The sequence below is a fragment of the Ischnura elegans genome, chromosome 3, assembly GCF_921293095.1.
Source record: "Ischnura elegans chromosome 3, ioIscEleg1.1, whole genome shotgun sequence".
NCBI lineage: Eukaryota > Metazoa > Arthropoda > Insecta > Odonata > Coenagrionidae > Ischnura > Ischnura elegans.
This window is the reverse complement of record NC_060248.1, coordinates 137,527,158-137,546,489: the sequence shown is the minus strand read 5'-3', so window position 1 is coordinate 137,546,489 and position 19,332 is coordinate 137,527,158. Positions and strand designations below refer to the sequence as shown.

Below are 19,332 nucleotides of genomic sequence, written 5' to 3'. Positions count from 1 at the left end.
TGAATCGATCTTTCTAATCAGAGGCAAATCATGTTCCCTTCATACCGTTGCTCTGGGAAAAATGGAATGACTTTGTAGCAGTTTATATCGCGACGGCATTGAGGCTTTAACGTTACAATCATAGGCGGATCTAGGGAAGGACACGGGGGCACATACCCCCCAGACACGCAACGCGCGAGAATTAGTAACGTCGCGCCGAAAGCTCGCTGTCGCCCGGTTCAAACGCAGGGAGTCGTGTCCACAGCGCCTAGCAGGTTGTCAAGGTTAGCGGTCTTCCAATCACAGGATTGAGGGTGTTGAATAAGCGTTCAAATTTTTTGACACAAAGGCCATCTAGATTTAGTTTCGGAAGTGGTAGCTGCAGCCAGTGGGAAGCCTAATTGGGTGGAAGGGGGACTAAGCAGTGACCGAGGGAGGGGAAACCAAGGCAGTAGAGGAAAGTAAACAAGCTGATGAGAAGTGGTGTCATATTTCAGGAGGGGGGAGAGAAAAGGCCTGCGCAGGAGGAAGATGTTTTTTTTTCTTCAGGCAACATTCGTTCCCACGCTTTTCTGACCCATGCGACGATGCTCGCCACAATGAATAGAAGTGCGCTCACTACGAACGAAGTTGAAAATTTCTGGGAAGGTATTATTATCAAGATTGAGAGATTTTTAAGGTTTTAGGACGAAATTCACGGCTTTTTCCAGGTTTTTTTCACGGTAGACGAAATTCACGGCTAATTCACGGTTGAGTGGGAACCCTGGATAAGGACACATTGGTCCAGACAAATAGGGGAAGAAGATGCTTCTGAGAAAAATCTGCCAGCCACCCCATCCTGGAAGAAAGGCTGGCGCATTGCATCAGGGAGAGAGGGCAATTTGGCTATGCAGTGTCGTGTGTTTTTAAAGCACTTGAAGTAGCCAGAGAGATGAAGATCAGCCATAATCAGTGTAGGGCAAGTGGAGGATGGGTTTGTGTGTTTTATAAATGGAATGGCTTTTCCATTAGAAGAGGGACGACAGTTTCTCAGTGCCTTCCCGAAATGAATGCAGAGAAATTGATCAACTTTCAATGGTATGTAATTGGCCTGAGACGAAAAAATTCATACTTGTTAGGCCAAATCAGAAACGCAGATCAAGTACCAGTGTACAGTGGAACCTCGTTAAAGCGAATACGGGCTATTGCGAGACCCCTGCCATTACGAGAGATAGCCGATGCACCGTCAATTGACCCTATAATAAGCATGTTAAAAAAATTCATTTTTACGAGGGCCTTTTGGTTTTGGCACTCGCCATAGGGAGAGTTTCCATCACCGTAAAACCTTCACCAAGAGTCCCTAACCTCTGTAATTTCTGGCGATCTGTTAGAAATGAAGTTAACAGGAGGTGCTCAGACTTAAATTCATGTAGTAAACTGTCGTTCGATAAATAAGTAGTTCATTTTGGTGAAAATATTGAGGTATTAACATTCGCGAATGCTTGATCTTCTTTTGTTCCTCAGGCGGCAGAAAGCAGTCGGCAGCATACCCGCAAGTCTGTGAGTGGCGTGAATTGAAAGCATTTGATGGCAGACACCATGGCCAAAAAAAACACCAAACACGTCTAAGCAAGAAAATAAAAATAAAACAGTATTATGAGAGTGCTGAAATTAATTTATCTACCTATTCGCTCTTCACAATTAAAAAAAACAAAAGCATCCAACGAATGCAGCCTATGTACAGTTAGAAGGACTGTTATTTGGGTGTTTATGCCCACTCCAATCTGTGGGAACTTCTGATAATGGGACTACGCCTAAGCCTAAAGCGGAGTATATCAAGGATAGATTGCGAATCGAGAATTTCAAGAATGCGGAAGGATGATTGTACTAATGCAAAGCACTGAAGTGTTATCTCCTGTCATAACTGCTGGTGATGCCTGCGGTGCAAACTCAAAGTCGTGGAAGAAAGGACTCCGATCCTAAGTATCTTAAGAAGTATTCCCCGCATGATATAACATAGACGAAATGGAACTTTTTTACATCCTACTCCCTGACAAAACCCTTGCACTACGAGGTATTTCTTGCAATGATGCCTCTAAAGGTAGGTAGTGCGCTTTAGCGATGATGTAGGATGTACGATGCAATAATACTCAGCGTTAATTGTCCGGATGAACGTATTTATTCTCTGTAGCGGTTACAAGTAAAAGTCATGATCACAATGTACTATTCCCAAGGGTGAACTATTCGCATCAGTGGTCGGAGTCGTACTGGTGCTCTCATCCGTCACCTGGGTAGCCGAGCATCCCCTGGTGGCCACTGGAAGAACTCACAGAACAACTGACTCTCGTTTGGCACCATGTAGTATGCATTTGGCCAAGAACCCTACATGAACCCTACAGGCTTCTTGCATTTGGCAAAGAGTACCACAGAAGGCATGTGTGAAGAGCTGATGCTGCGCTTTTAGTTTATTAAATTTAAAAAATTCTGCATTCCTTTTTCATGTTTCTCAGTCATTATTGAGAAGTTAAATCAATAAATCCATACTCGTAAGTTGTTTTGACCTTATGACCTTTTGATCAGATGCGCATGCCTATCCGTTTCTTTACCGCAAATATTACCCATGTGAGTTATATTCGTCGCAGTTTCTTGCATCTTGTTTTTGTTTTACTTAAGAGACATATCAGCATAGTATCTGCGTTATATTTTTTCATGAAATAATATCATGTTAATATCTTTTCTAATACTACAAATTTTAATTCAAATCGTTTTTATTGCAGTGCCGTGGTAAACTCAAGAGTATTATTTCAAATACGTCGCAAGTGTAATACACAAAAAGGAACTTTTTTTAACAACGGCAATTTTAATCACACCATTTTTCAAGCTTTGCAAACTTTTTACCGTAGATAATGAAGACATTACATTATATGATAGAAAAAGTCTTCCAAGGCAGGAACGTTATACAACCTGTGGCGGGTTCGAGCTCTGGCGGTCGAACAGGGCGACCTTCATCCCGGGGTGTCGACCGGCGTGCATGAGTACGGCGGGCTGACGTCGGAGTAACGAAAGCAAGACAAGCTGAAGAGGTACATCGACAACAGACACTCATACGGAGCACGGCAGAAATAGGTAAATCCTCCTCGTCACTGGTCCGAGCACCAGAGGTGGACGCCGTGCGAAGGAAAGTGTCAGCGCACGCCAAATCACGGACAACGACAAACGCCAATCAAAGTAGGGAAGGTGGTCGAAATTGTCCAAGGTGCGGCAAGAAACCATCGCACGTGTTCGCGCAGTGTCCAGCGCGTCAGTCTGCGTGCGCCATATGTAAGAAAAAGGGACATTGGGCGGCCGTATGCAGAAAAAAAACTGTGGCAGAGATTGACACTCAACGCCAAAGTGAGGGTGACTATTTTTTTCTAGGGAGCATATCGATGGGAGGGGAACCGTGGAGAGTCCCACTCGTCATCAATAAGCAGAAAATCTCTTTTAAAGTCGACACGGGTGCTGACGTCACGGTGATCGGGACCGAATTATTTGAAAAATTTCATGGAATACGTTTGGAAAACGCAAATTCGTTCCTGAGTGGTCCTACCCGCAGCAGATTGCCAGCCAAAGGCAAATTTAAAATAACCTTACGCTGGAAGAATCGAGAATACGAGGATGAGATCTACGTGGTTCCGGGAGTCGAAGACGCTCTCCTGGGACGACCTGCTATCTCTGGCCTCGGAATTTTATCCTGGTTGCGGGAAATAAAGGCTGGCCACCCGGAAGACAACTACAACGAACTTTTCCGGGGTCTCGGAAGAATGACTGAGCCATACGTCCTTCGCATAAAAGAGGGAGCAGCGCCATATGCCGTGTCCACGCCAAGAAGAGTACCCCTGCCACTAAGAGATAAGGTAGAAGCTGAAATCAAGAAAATGGAAGCAGAAGGGATTATAACACCCGTTGAGGAGCCTACGGATTGGTGTGCCCCCATGGTGGTCGTCCCGAAAGCCGATGGATCAGTCCGAATATGCGTAGACTTCACGCAATTAAACAAAAATATTCGGAGAGAACGGCATGAGCTGCCGTCAGTTGACGAATGCCTAAGCCTGCTAAGAGCGGCAGAGTCAAAATTCTTCTCTAAATTGGACGCTAGCAGAGGCTATTACCAGATCCCACTGAGAAGAGAGTGCCGTTTGCTGACTACTTTTATAACGCCCTTCGGAAGATATTGTTTCAACCGATTGCCTATGGGATTGTCATCGGCAGGAGAGCACTTTCAACGGCGAATGTCAGCGGCATTGGCAGGTTTGAAGGGAGTAATAAACGTCATGGACGACATCCTGGTGTTTGGGGCGACAGAAAAGGAGCACGATGAGCGGTTGCAGGCAGTCCTTCAACGACTCAGAGAGAGGGGAATTACATTGAACAGCGACAAATGCAAGTTCCGCGTGAAGGAAACTAAATTTCTGGGTCATATTATATCGGCATCGGAGGGGATTAAACCAGACCCGGATAAGATCACTGCCATAGAAAGAATGTCGCAGCCTGAAACAGTCGCCGAAATACGTCGCTTCTTGGGGATGGTGCATTATCATTTAAAATTCCTACCACGTTTGGCAGACATCACCCAACCTCTGAGAGAGTTGATAAAGGAAAAAGAACCTCTCTCATGGACGCAGGTGCACACCGACGCATGGAAAGAAATTAAGCGAAGGTTGACTAGCGCCCCAGCGTTAGCATTGTACGAAACGAACCGCCCGACGCGAATACTAGCCGACTCATCGTCGCACGGCTTGGGAGCAGTGATAGAGCAGCTGCAGCCTGATAATGAATGGAGGGCAACCAGTTTCGCGTCGCGCGCTTTGACGGAAACCGAGCGACGCTATGCACAATTAGAAAAGGAAGTTTTAGCACTCACATGGGCGTGTGAAAAATTTTCTAGTTACGTATTGGGGAAGGAATTTATTCTCGGTACGGATCACAAACCTTTAGTGGCGCTTTTGGGATCAAAACCCATTAGCGAACTCTCAGCTCGAGTGCAACGTTTTCGCATGCGCCTCATGCGCTTTGATTATGATGTCGTGTACGTTCCAGGGAAAAAGTTGTTTACGCCGGATGCGCTCTCAAGATCTCCGATCCCCGAAACGCCGAGAGAGAGCGACATTCTGAGTGACGAAGAGGTGGAGCTCTATGTTAAGGAAATATGCGCGGAAACACCCATGACTGACAAATTACTCAAGGTGGTATGGGAAGCGCAGCAGCGAGACGAAAAAACGCGCCGATTGATAAAGTATGTAGAAGAAGGTTGGCCACATAAGGATAAATTACGCCTAGAGGAAACTAATTTCTACAGTGAACGCGCAAACCTCTTCCTCCTTAACGGTCTTCTAGTCCGGGGGACAAGAATATATATTCCGGAATCATTAAGGAGAGATATGCTGAGTCGACTTCATGCAGGGCACCTGGGAATCACCAAGTGTAGGAACAGGATGCGAGAGTCCGTGTGGTGGCCAGGCGTGGGCAAAGAAATTCAAGATTTAATTAGTAAATGTTCTGAATGTCTTGAACGCAGGCCAGCGAGAGTGGAGCCGCTAAAGCCGAGTGAGACACCAGCGCGACCCTGGCAGGTTGTTGGGATTGACATTTTCCACAGCCGCGGTCGAGAATATCTAGTTGCAGTTGACTATTTTTCAAAATATCCTGAGGTCGCTCGATTGGAGAACACTAGAGCACCTTTAGTGGTTGGGAAACTGAAAGCCATCTTCGCGCGGCATGGTATTCCCGAAATCGTCCGGGCGGATAATGGGCCTCCTTTTAGTTCGAATGACTTCCGAAATTTTGCGAGAGAATACGGTTTTGAACTTCTAACGAGCAGTCCATATCATCCAAAAAGCAACGGCCAGGCGGAAGCAGCAGTCAAAATTGTAAAAAATATATTCGCCAAAGAAACAGATCCATGTTTGGGCCTTCTCGCATACCGATCTTCAAGGTTGGAATCGGGGTATTCTCCGTCAGAGTTACTAATGGGTCGAAAGCTCAGAACAAACGTCCCAATGGGCCCCATGCGGTTAGCTCCTAAGTGGCCCGACCTCGAAGCCCTCCGGCAAAAGAACCACTTCATCACAGAGAGGGCTAAGCGGAATTACAACCGACGGCATCGCGCCCGAGAACTGCCTTCACTGACAGCGGGGGACAGAGTATGGGTGAAAGACCGCCGGGAGTATGGGACGATCATCGCAGAGGCAGGTCATCCTCGATCATATCTTCTAGAGACCGGCCATGGAGTTGTGAGAAGAAATCGAGCAGCGTTGACTCCGGCTCGGGCACCAGCAGAATTGGAGGGGGGACCCGATCCTGAGTTCGCGGGGTCGTTCCCAGACCCTCGTGAAAAAGAGGTCCAGCCGGAGAGAGCAGACGGAGCAGTCCAAGAGTACCGAACGAGATACGGACGGATCGTTCGTCCTCCACAAAGATTGCAGATGCAGTAACGGCATTTTTGCCGCCACATATTTTATTTGTTTTTTTCAGAAGGAGAGATGTGGCGGGTTCGAGCTCTGGCGGTCGAACAGGGCGACCTTCATCCCGGGGTGTCGACCGGCGTGCATGAGTACGGCGGGCTGACGTCGGAGCGGTGAATCGACCGACGAGTATAAATACGGCAGGCTGACGGCGGAGCGGAGAGTTTGTCGTGTTGCACAGTACGAGATTGTTACGCTGTTTATCCGCTCTCTGAAATAAACGAGTTAACCCACGGAATTATTCTTAATTATTACGCCCGTCAGCACACAACCTTCCACCATTTTCGACTGCAGAAACAAATGCAATACGTTGTTTCACGTAACTGCCGCTTAACGTACAGGAACAGTAGACATACACCAATGAAAACATTCGAGGCATTAAATAACAGCGATACAGTTTTATAAGATAATTTTTGAATTTTCAGTGGAAAATACCAAAATAATAGAATGATTACGTAAATGCACTAATTAAGTGCATAGAAAAATGGTTTCGTCGGTTGTGCATTGGCATAATGATTGACAAAACAATGCTTTGCATGATTTTTATTCAGTGCGGTGCCTATAAATTGTGTGAATATTTAGTCGTTGTTTGAGTAAGGAAATTTAGTGATGCAAAACAAAAAATCACCGTTCGTCTGGATTTATGCGTACGTTTATTGGATAGAAATTTCTCTGTCGCCGCACCACTCCTGTTCATGCATAACTGTTCACAATAGATATATTGGCTATCATTTGCTCCACCTCCGGTAAAGCGACAATTCGCTATGGTGAGTGTTTGTTTATTGGAGCACCGTGGGGTCTCGTTTCATTGAGGTTCCACTGTACTACAAAATGCCAATTGAATGAACAGTCAACGAGAAAGGAGCAAAATCTGTAATGATGACAACTGGAGGAAGAGAAAAACAGACGTGCACTGTCATACTTGCAACATTGGCGGACGGGAAAAAACTTCCTCATTTTGTGATTTTTAAAAGGAAAAACCTCCCGAAAGAAAAACTACCTCCAGGCATTATTGTTCGGGCTCAAGAGAAGGGTTGGATGGACAACAGTTTGGTGTTGGAATGGATTAGGTGTGTGTGGGAACGTCGCCCGAGGGCTCTGCTCAACCTACCTAATATGCTTCTCCTGGACAGTTTTCACGAACATTTTACAGATTGTGTGAAAAAATATTTCACCAGTCGTAAAACTGACCAAATTATTATTCCTGGGGGATGACTTCAGTTTTGCAGCCTCTACACGTGTGTATAAATCGCCCCATCAAGGTTAACATGAAGAGGCATTACACAGAGTAGATGGCAGACACGGTGAATGAAACAACACCATCAGGACGAATAAAAAAACCAAGTCTAACACAAATATGCCAGTGGATTATTAGTTCTTGGAAGTTGATTCCTGAAGACTTGGTGATAAAAAGTTTCAAGAAGTTCTGCATTACTAATAATTTGGATGGGAGCGAAGACTGAATGACTTGGGATGCCGGTGATGAGGCAAATTCCGCTGGAGAGGGCGATGATACCAGCAACATATGTAGAATGAAAGTCAGTGAAAACGATCTTAATATTCATTGATGAGACCTATGATTGATAACTCAATTTATATTTTATCTTCTGAACTGCGTACTATTTGTCCGGTATAGTCCACAAATTTCCACAGGGATGAATGACGCCTCGGTAGCTTAACTGGCTAAAGCACTCGACCGGAAATCGAGGGATCCGGGTTCGAATCCCGGTCAAGGCGAATGATTTTTTCTCTGTGGATTTTTCGCACAATTGTGCATTGCGGGTGACTCCCGTAAAAGTTATCACCGTGGCTAGTCCCGGTATACTTAAATTCGTCAAAGAGAGAGCACCTATATGTGTTCAAAGTTCGGACTTTACTCTCCGGCTGTGGCACCGTGTGCACGATTTGGACTGCTCGTCGCATAATATGCTCAGCAGTCCATACCACCTTGTCCGGTATAGTCCACAAATTTCCACAGGGATGAATGACGCCTCGGTAGCTTAACTGGCTAAAGCACTCGACCGGAAATCGAGGGATCCGGGTTCGAATCCCGGTCAAGGCGAATGATTTTTTCTCTGTGGATTTTTCGCACAATTGTGTACTATTTCTTTTGCCACTTAAAGGTGACTTCAAAATGGATGTGACGGGACATGCTCCATAACGCAAAACCAGTCTTATTTATAATCAGCCGTTTTTATATAAATTATGTGGTTTTAAAAAGTTTCAAAATGTATTTCGTAAAAAATAAATAAATGCTTACACTTCTATTGACAGTCATGATTTTCATCTTCATATTATTTTTTCAGATTTTTACGTGATTTAATCTCTAATCGATCGTTTTTACGTGGTTGAAGCTAGGAAATTTTGCATTTCATATGTTGGCATTCCCACTTGCCATCGCTTTCGGCAAAGAGTAGTTTATATAAATTGAATTCAATAAAAAAGATCGTCCTCATAATGACAACGACTGGTCCATTTAGAAAATGAAGGGAAAATGGCATTAAAAATTAGAGAATGGTATGACTGTTCGGCATTTGGAATTACTGCATGGCCACACTTTCTTTAGTTCAATAAATATTGTTTTCTCACCCATTCCAAAGTGTGACACAAAAGTCTAAGGATCAAAAGGTTAATAGTACAAGTGAATACGTACTTATCTCAGTTCACCATATGCGGAGCTGAAAATTCACGCTCATAAATTTTTAGTTCAAAATGCTGCATGAATGTTTTATTCAAAATGCTGCATAAATGTTTCATTCAAAATGCCGCTTAAATTTTTAGTATTGAAAGGGGACAATTTGATAATTATCGACAGTCCAGGCATACCTCTGCAACTCCTCACGATGGGGAAAGAAGAATTCCACTTTTTTTTTTACCTCAGCACCGATGCCCAAAATAGGGGTGCGCCTCTTACACATGCTTATACAGCAAATCAAGAATGGGAATTGAGATTGGACTATTTTTGGGAAGAGAAGGGTCTGGGGAAGTAGTATGTTTATTTGAGAATGAAACGTTGAGGAGACATGGATGGTTTCCAAAAAGTTGAGCACTTAATAAATTAAGTTTATGAGACTGTACAATATAATGTTCTTCTAGAACGTCCAATCCTTTTTTTCCTTCCTCTCCAGTTGAATTACCTCTAATTCAAACGTTGAATAGAATTTTATCATCCTTGTGACTTTGCAGTGGAGTAAGATTTTAACAGGTGTTTTGCAGGGAGAAATTGTGATTGTCATATGAATAAAAATTACATGAATATTAAAAAATAAGATCAATTAATACTAATGTACATTATAATAATATTTTCAAAACAAATTAAAATTAGGGATTATTTGTAAACACTTTCACGCCGGAACCTCGTGGAGGGAAATTCTTCCACATTAGGAGTCCCTTGAAAATAATTTGTACCCCCCAGTACGAAGCTCTCTCGCGCCAAAGGAAAGCAGGAGTTTGCTCCCATGCTAAGGCTGGGACCCAACTCAGCGGTATTCCCATCCTATCCCTCGGCCACTGCCCCAGACCCTAAGAGGATTAAAAGACTCCTTCACAGTGCTAATCCACAGTCAATTGACTGAAATAGCCATGTTATATACAATCAAATATTTAATTTTTGTATTAAGATATTCACAGCTTCTTTCATCAATGTTGGTGGTTGCTTTTGGGAAATGCAGTGTAGGTAACATTATCTGCTCAACGTTTCACTCCTCCAGCTGAGAGCATTTTCAAGAGAATGGGAGGGAAACCATTCTCGTCCCGAGCTTATACAGTGGAACCCCAATCCATCGTTCCCTCATTCATCGTTTTCCCACATTCATCGTTCGCCGCTCCTGGGGGGTGTTTCAGAGTCTCATACGATTGGCGGCGTCGGAAACGGATTCATTCAGAGTCGATCGGGAACCTATCCTACGCTCGTCTCATTGTAAGCTTATTGTCAGAGTTTTTTATTTACGACTTTTAGGTGTGGGTGCTTTGGCATCAATCTGGGACTTAAAAACATTTCATCTCAAAAAAGTGGGATTTTTCACAGCAAGAGACTATGTACAGTTCTTTCCCAAATAATAATTTCACTTACTTTCCAATTTGCTTCATTGAATAGGAAAAGACTTAAGATAAACATTATAAGAGTGGGTACTTGGTTATGGGATCACAAAATGCATGACAATAGCAATATCTTAAAAGTGGGTTTCCTACTTTTTATTACCTACTGTTTGAAACCCTCTCCTTACTATGTACTCCACTAATCTGGTCAAAGCATCACAAAATTATATGCAAGCTCACGTGCAAACAAAGCATTCCATCATCTGCTTAAAAAACAACTGTACATGGTAGGAAATATTGTCAGAAACAATATCTATTATTGATAGTTACACTGCACATTGTCATTGAACTACAAAAATTTGCCAAATTCATTCACCGTGTAAAGCAGACATTTCAAGCATCATGCACATGAATTTAATTCACACATTCATTCATCGTGTATCATAGCCTTTAAATCAGGGTTAACCAGATGGATTTACCTTATGAGCAAAGTAAACAGCTTTAGCATTTTTCCTGACTGCATGGGCATAGTACCCCATTGCAACCCAAGTTTCTGGACCATACTCAGATATGGCCACTAGAGGAGCAATGCAACGTTCTAATTCCCTAAGCCTTCTTTCTCCTGCAAGCAACGCAGCAAGGATATCAAGACCTCGATGAAGGTGAGGCTCTAAGGAATGGGCCTGAAATGAAAAATTAACCAAAACAATTAAATTCAATGATTGGGTGAGAGCAGCATTGACAGCAAATACAATGGACAGGACACCGATGTAGTAAAGTGATACAAAGTTAAGAAAATAATGCACTAAGATGATAATTAAGTAATTAGGGGGCCAAAAAGGACACTAGTGAACAATTAACCACGCTAGTTGACAGGAAATACAATGGAGAGGAAGCACACGTATCAAAGCTATATGAAGCTAAGAGAATAATGCAACAAGGTGATATTAGTAAAGTAGACTCTTGTTAATACAAAAAACGTTATTACAAAGTTCTCGTTATTAGGAAGCAAATTGTTGGTCCCGACGAAAAGGCCTATCCAAGCTATAAGAAAACAAACGTTATTATGAAATTTTCGTTTTTACGAAATTAAGAACCACAGTCCCACTTCCGGCGGTTACAAAATGAACTTTATTACAAAGTTCCACAAATAAGCAATGGCATTTAGGTGGATATACACTACGCTAAGTTTTAATAACCGAACCCGTTTCAGTTCTCTTCGTGTACCGTGCCCAAGAGCATCAATTATGGTTCTTTCTTCAGTATGCATGCAACATCATAGAGTAAGCTTCATTCCTGTGGTGTCATGGTTACCCACTCATAACCGCTTGTAAATTGGATGTACAGTTAGTCCTCTTCTTATGCACATTTGATTTAAGAACTATCAGAAATACAAGCATTCAAAAGTTTCAAATTTTGAATGTGGCGCCTTTTGATTTTGCCAATGCTACGCGGTGTGGCGTAGAGGAACTCGCACTTTGGGCACAATCTGAACAAAGTATCATGGAATCCGGTGTGAATTAAGGAACTGTTCAGCGTTTTGCCCATTCTCCCTTACCGCGGAGAGCAATTTTTTCGGCTCCGGCTGCGTCGCATGCCCAGCTAGATCAGTTCGTAATATCGTGAGTTAGAGCACGATTGTGATGCAGTGTTGCATTTTGTAGAATAACCATACTTGTTCATGCCTTTCATACGGTCTGGCCGGCGAGAGTTGCGCGATGACAGCACAATAGGAGGGGCGGATAACCCTACGCCAGCACGGTTTACAGCCAATCGCTGTCCATCAAACGCACCCTTGCCTCATCTCGCAATTTCGTCAACTGCATAGGGCGCACCGAAATAAGCCTGATCCACCAAAACAAACCTTTTCTTCGAATCACCAAAACAAGTGATTCTTCCTGTGGGTCCTAAATGCTCGTCATTCTTTTTTTCACGGAACTCTATTGTTTAAAAGTGACCTAAGCATTTTGCTTTCTAAACGGGCAACCTTGCCCCCCACCCCAAACTAGACCCTTCTATCCGTCATCGGATAACTCTCGGCGGCCGGAGTGCAGGATTATCAGCTAAGGAACAAGGCCTTGGAACGTATCTAGTTTGTATATCGAGGACTTACTACATTCGGGAAGTGATCAACCCTTGATTGCATCATGCCGCATTCTTCGATTGAGAAACTGAAACAAATTTTCTTGTTTTTACATATTTGCAGGTAATTTAATCGGGTGCATTTTAATCCTGTATTTTAACGATTCCTAGAAGAAGCGTTCATGCGAACTTCATTATCAACTCACATTACCAACCTATGGTTTCTCGATCCCGTGAACTTCATCATAACAAGAATCTACTGTAATTAGGAGGCCAAATAACACACTAGTGAGCAATGAACCAAGCTAACGGAGGAAGATGCTTTAACGGATACATAATAAACAAACAAGCTGTATGCATGGTTTCACAAAAAAATTTTGCCGTATTTTTGACCTTCATCTCAATAAAATGGTTAGTCTATCTGCAAAAATAATTACAATTCAATAAAATTTCTGACGTCCCTACAAGAAATTTTCTCTACTCATCTACCAGGTCTGGGCATCTACTGTGGCCAATGTTTTAATTTTCACCTCAAGGTTCACTTTTAATTCGCCTTGAAAATTATCATAAAGGCTAGGAATGAAAAGGATTGAAAAATACAAATGCATTATGATTCATAAATGGAATTCGGCCTTATTCGGTCAGTTGAAGAAGGAAGGTCCAACCTGTAATGGGAGACAGTCTGAGATAACCAATAAGTAATAACTACAAGTCAATCCATGTAAAGCTATTTCCACTGGTCGACTACTTTCATAAAAATCACTGTTGAAATCCAACCAACGATAAGATCAATGCAAAGTAATAACTAACTCACCCTAAGTAGTACACTCAGAGCAGCCGAGTGATCACCAGCGTGATGCAGGCATTCCCCCAGGGCAACCAACAGAGCGGGGTTGTCCCTAAGGGTTGAGCGATCATCGAGTTGCCTCAAGAGAGAACTTGCTGGCATGTATTCCCGAGCATAAAAGTGAGCGCGAGCCCTCACCCACATGGTTAACCTGCAATCATAGCAAAACATTAATAGGCACTGACACTATATGCAGAAACTTGAAATCCTTACAATACTCGGCTTGTCATGGTGGATAAGGAGAGGGATATGCCCAGGAGACAGAGGGTACAATGGGAAATAAGTTAATTGCAAACAATGTCTAGGGAAAAGGATGTTAGGTAAGTGGGAAAGGGCAAGGATAGAAAAAAGAATAGAGCAAGGATAGAAATAAGGGAGAGGTATTCTATTTTCTATCAAACTGGGGAGCACATTGTTGGATGGTGCCATGAAAATGTTTAAAAGGCTCCATATGAATGTACCTAAACCAGTGAAATACTTTGCCAATAATTACCACTCCCTTTTCATGGTGACATATATGTATCCATCAAAGTCTGAGTCATACTACTACTATGTATTCATATATTGGGTGGAAACTATGATAACCTGATGTGTTACTTAGTGATTGCACAAGATATACTGATACATATACGAAAAGGGTGGAATTGAACTGCATGAACTCTTCATTAAAATATGATGCAAAAACTGTATAACTAATGACCCTTACAAAAACATCACCCAAAAAAAAAATACACACAGATAGTGCAAAACACTGTTTATCGGACCCTTATCCCACCAAATTGCTCAGAGAGTCAGGACTTAAATTACCAAGGGCCATTCTACACATCAATTAAAACGGGGAGAACAGTCAAACCCAAAAGATAAAATAGACTAGCATCAAAATAGTGGGGTGTACATACAAGGTCTCATGTGGATTGTGCTGCGTGAGAACTGGGACGTAGTTTCAGCACCAGGGCAAAAGAACACAAAAGCTACTTTAATAAAGGAGGTATTTGGTGGCGAATGCTGGCGAAACACCTCCTAGAAACGGGACATATGTACTTGCTAGTTGAATGTAGATACCCTTCGCTTTGAATTGAAAGCCAAAAATTAGATGCTCTGGAAATAATGGAAATACAGGAACAAAAAAAAAATCGGACCACGCTCCTGATCCATTCTCCCTTGCCATTCCTCACAATCAAATTTTAAGAACCGAGGCTTACAGAAACCAACAGTTTTATCCATTGAGAGCTAAAATGCCTTTACCTACAAGCCCCCACCTCCACCTCACCTAAGGCTGGACCCCAACTTTCTAACCTCCCCCTTTTATTCCCACAAAGTCTCTTGGCTCCAAAGGCTTTTCAATTTTTCTACGGCCAATAATCATTCATACAAAACCTCACCCAATTAACACTTCCCCACACCATAGAATACCAATGAAAGATGGATACTGGGTCAATACCCGGGAGAAGATGATTAACTGGAACGTAGACTCCATCTTGATGTCCATAATGAACAGGATGACACTGAAGTTGCCATGGTACCCTTGCCTTGAAACCTTTCCCCCTCTTCCTCTCCGGAGACTCTAAAAAATGATCCTTCACACACACTACATTCAATATTCCCACTTCCAAACACCCAAACCCTATCCTTCCTCTTATCCCTTCTCCAAAAGCAGAAGGACATATTTAAGGTAGAACTTGCACGCTAATAATCCCCTTCAAAATATTGTAGTAACAACAAAACGCATTGTATGAAAATAAATAAAGTAGACTCGTTAATACGAACAATAATAATAATAATATTTATTAACTTCATTGGGATAATACATCCATGAGTTTCGTCAAGATAATACAGCATAAAATACTAACATATAATAAAATATGATACAAACGAGCTATACAAACACACAGCTATCAGTGGGATTGAGGTCATAAGTTAATACACAACACCGGTTAAAAACTCATTTAGATTGTAGTAGCTCTTTTCAATTAACATATTTTTCAGTTTGGCTTTGAATTGGATTGATGAGGAAATGGAACGGATGGTGATAGGAATCTTATTGTACACAGTGGCAATGGAGTGGTATGGACCTTTTAAACAGACTCTGTAGGAGTATTGGAGGGTGTGTATGTTGTTTTTGGAGCGTGTGTTGTGATTGTGTAGGTTGGTGTTAACAGGGAAAAGATGAGGATTGTTTCGAACAAACATGGCACAGGTAAGGATATAGATTGAGGGGAGAGTTAAGATGCTGGAACTTACAAAAAGTGGTCTGCCTGGGGTGCGAATGGGGACTCTATAGATAGCTTTAACAGCTTTCTTCTGGAGAGAAAAGGTTCTTGACAAAAGAGAGGAGTTTCCCCAAAACAAAATGCCATAGGATAAATGAGAGTATACTTTGGCATAGTACAGAGCTTTGAGTCTGTTTTTGGACACTACAGGTGCAAGCTTTCTTATCATAAAAAGACCCACAGAAAGTTTTTTATTCAGTTCAGAAACATGTGATGACCAGTCAAGTGTATCTGAGAGGTGAATGCCAAGGCATTTCATTGTTGTTGAAAAGGTAAGCAGACGATGAAATAACTTCTCAAAAACTTAATAAAATACTGACAGAACAGCGATGGGCCTGTAGTTACATGCTTCTGAGGAAGGACCCTTTTTTGGATAGGTGTAGCTTTGGCTTATGTCTCTCTCTATCTTGACGAAACCCATGGAGAATTTGTATCCCTACGGAGTTAAAATAAAAATAATAATAATAATAATTGAAGTGTAAATCTTCAGCTTGGTGAGGGTTCTTAATATGGAAGCAGATGTAACAAGTTTTGCCTTCATTTAGTGCAATATTGTTCAGGTGACACCATTCCAACATCTCCTGAGTTGTAGTTTTAGCATATTCTGTTAGATCTGAAGTATGGCTAGCAGTCAACAGATTAGTTGTATCATCTGCATGCATAACTGTGTGACTCCGGGTAAAGTGTTGAGGAAGATCATTAATAAAAATAAGAAACAAAAGTGGGCCCAGTATTGATCCTTGTGGGACACCTGCTTTTACTTCCAGTGAGCTTGAGATGGTTTGCACTATTCCAGCTGTGGAGTGATGTGAATAACACACTACTTGAGTTCTAATTTCAAGATAGGAGGTAATCCAGTGTAGAGAGACACCAGTCATGCCCAGACTTTCTAGCTTGCATTTTAAAATGTTATGATCAACACTATTAAAAGCACTTTTGAGATCATATGAGACTCCTAGGACATGCTATTTTTGGTTCAAGGCCTGTAGTAATAAGTTCAGATACTGGAACATTGCAGTATTAGTTGATCTACTAACTCGGAATCCATGTTGGGAGTCAGTAATTAGGTTGAAGGAGTCTAGATAGCAACTAAGTCGCCGATGAAATAACTTCTCAAAAACTTAATAAAATACTGACAGAACAGCGATGGGCCTGTAGTTACATGCTTCTGAGGAAGGACCCTTTTTTGGATAGGTGTAACTTTGGCTTGCTTCAGTGCAGAGGGAAAGACTCCAGTAGTGAAGGATAGATTTATAATATTAGCTAGGGGCAATGCTATCACTTGTGAGGAGGCATTAATGACAGATAAGGGAATACTATCTGGACCTTTTGAAGAAGAGTTGCAAAGAGATTTAATAATGCTCACTATTTCAGAGGGAACAGTGGGTGTTAACCCTATCGAGACGGCGGAGTTTTCGTCTTAGCATGACTGCTGTACTGAGCCCCAAGAGACTCTTCTTTCTCGTAGTACGGAGCATTTTTGGAGGGGATTCGTTAAGAAAGGTCTCGCTGAAGCTTTTTCGACCCCTCCACGCTGGGACTTCGCAATACATATCTAGGACTCCGAGAGTAGTTGTGCTCCCTCCTTTCTGGGTTTACGACCATACCTGCGGCATTGGTTTTTGGTCAACTTATGTATTGCTTATATGAATTTAGCAAATGGATAATTGTTGCTTGCACGTAAATTGCAGACTTTGAATTGAATTCCTCATTTTTTTCTGAGCATTGTCAAATTTTAAACTAAGTTCTAAGGCCAATATTAACGCATTTAATGCAGCAACAATTTCCATGTTGATTTTTAAACATAACTCGAGATATAAGGTAATATTTATCATAGAATTTCGTTTAAAAATTGTAAACGCTGCTCAAAAGACAAATAATTCAATTCTTAGTATATTTTTCTTGAGAAATGAACAAATATTTAATGTTTGGAAGGAAATTTCTTAGCTTTTCTACAAAAACACACACTTTATTGCCGACTAGTTTCGGTTACACTGTACCATTTTCAAGACTAGTCGTAAAATGGTACAGTGTAACCGAAACTAGTCGGCAATAAAGTGTGTGTTTTTGTAGAAAAGCTAAGAAATTTCCTTCCAAACATTAAATATGGAATTCTACAAAGTAAAGGCCTCAACAATTCAGTGCAACAAATATTTATTTCGAAACCTGACAGGATAAACAATTGTATGACCGCTGTCCCTTACCGCTAATGCCCCGTTTACACAACGATCGTACCGACGTTGATCCGTACTACAGCGTGTTTACACGTCTAAAAGTTACCATCGTAACTCAGTGCTGCCCTCGTTGTGGAATTGTGTCAGATAACAACTGACGACGTGGCTGCGTGAGAAAATTGAAATCCTGGACGTGAAGAAGTAAAAGAATTTTAATGTTTTCATGTGCTAAAACCATAGCTAGACCGAACTGTTGGTAAAAAAATTAAAGAATGTAGGATTCATTATGAGAATCTGTTCAAAATTTAACAATATTCATGCGATAAGGACAGTAGATTATGGCTTTGCTACGTTCCAAAAGAATATATTGTTAACTAGTAACCTTATTATAGCATCGAGTCAATCCGGCTTGAACGTGTCCAAAATAAATTCCTCAAATTAAATAATTACGATTTAGGAATGTCTCTGTCTGACTATAACACTTCATACCTTCGATCCCTTGTAAATTTGAAAACCCTTGCACCACACACGGTCCTCCAACAGTGCCCTATTCCTCTAAAAAATTATAAATTCCTATTTACGTTGTTCCCATCTCCTTTATAAGTAAACTTTAATGGATCCCGTCATAACTATACAAATCCTAATGTGCTTGTTTTTAATTACCTTAGAGCAAATTATGCCTTCAACTCCCGGCTATCCAGAATGATGAGGTAGAACTACAACTAGTCATAACAGCCCGTTAAGCCTTTAAGAATCTAGGATTTATCGATAGAATATGTCAACAAATTTAAGAATATTCACACATCAAAGACAGTACCTACATATTGCCCTTATTATTAAACTAGAAAAGTCTTAGATTTCCTTAACTCAGCACAAGTATTGATTTCCTTATGTCTTCATCTAAATGTTTTAGTTATTCTTGGCGAATTTTATCATGAAATCATGTATACAATGATTTTAATTGGTAAATATTTTGTGTATTTTTGTTATTTTCCATCATCTGTGAAGTTTAATGTAATGAACATGGTTATGGGCTAGCCTGTAAATAAAGGGATGCATAAAACTGGCATGGTATAAAATATCCAATATCATTTGCTAAATAGAACATCAGAAAAAACTTTCCCCTTACGTCCTTCCATTACCTGCTCAATAATGTCTTCAATCATCGCCATATATCTTAGATATATTAGAGTTATTTATGAAATATCAATTATTGTATCAAGATTACAACGGCGTGAAAGAATCGTATATGCATCGATCTTCATTTCCTAACTCTTTTTTCTTGGCGCACTAGCACTAACCATTGTAAGTTCGGCAGTGTTAGGTACTAAGGCCTACAATGGTAACTCTGCGCGTTTACACGACGTTTTGAGGTTACGCGCGTAAGGATCAACATCCGTACAATCGTTGTGTAAACAGGGCATAAGAGGGGTTATAAAAGACAAGGGGTCCAGGTACCT

The 19,332-nt window shown here is 41.5% G+C and overlaps 1 protein-coding gene across 5 annotated transcripts in view; it reads right to left on the bottom strand.

Annotated features, from left to right (window-relative positions):
• Positions 1-19,332, bottom strand: part of LOC124156635 (anaphase-promoting complex subunit 7) — a 252,895-nt gene that overhangs the window by 176,528 nt on the left and 57,035 nt on the right. For all 5 annotated transcript variants that reach the window (XM_046531293.1, XM_046531292.1, XM_046531296.1 and 2 more), the window contains exons 5-6: positions 13,396-13,579; positions 10,979-11,182 (exon numbers count right to left, since the gene is read on the bottom strand). In XM_046531293.1, the coding sequence (XP_046387249.1) occupies positions 10,979-11,182; positions 13,396-13,579 (388 nt within the window). The remainder of the gene's footprint in view (positions 1-10,978; positions 11,183-13,395; positions 13,580-19,332) is intronic.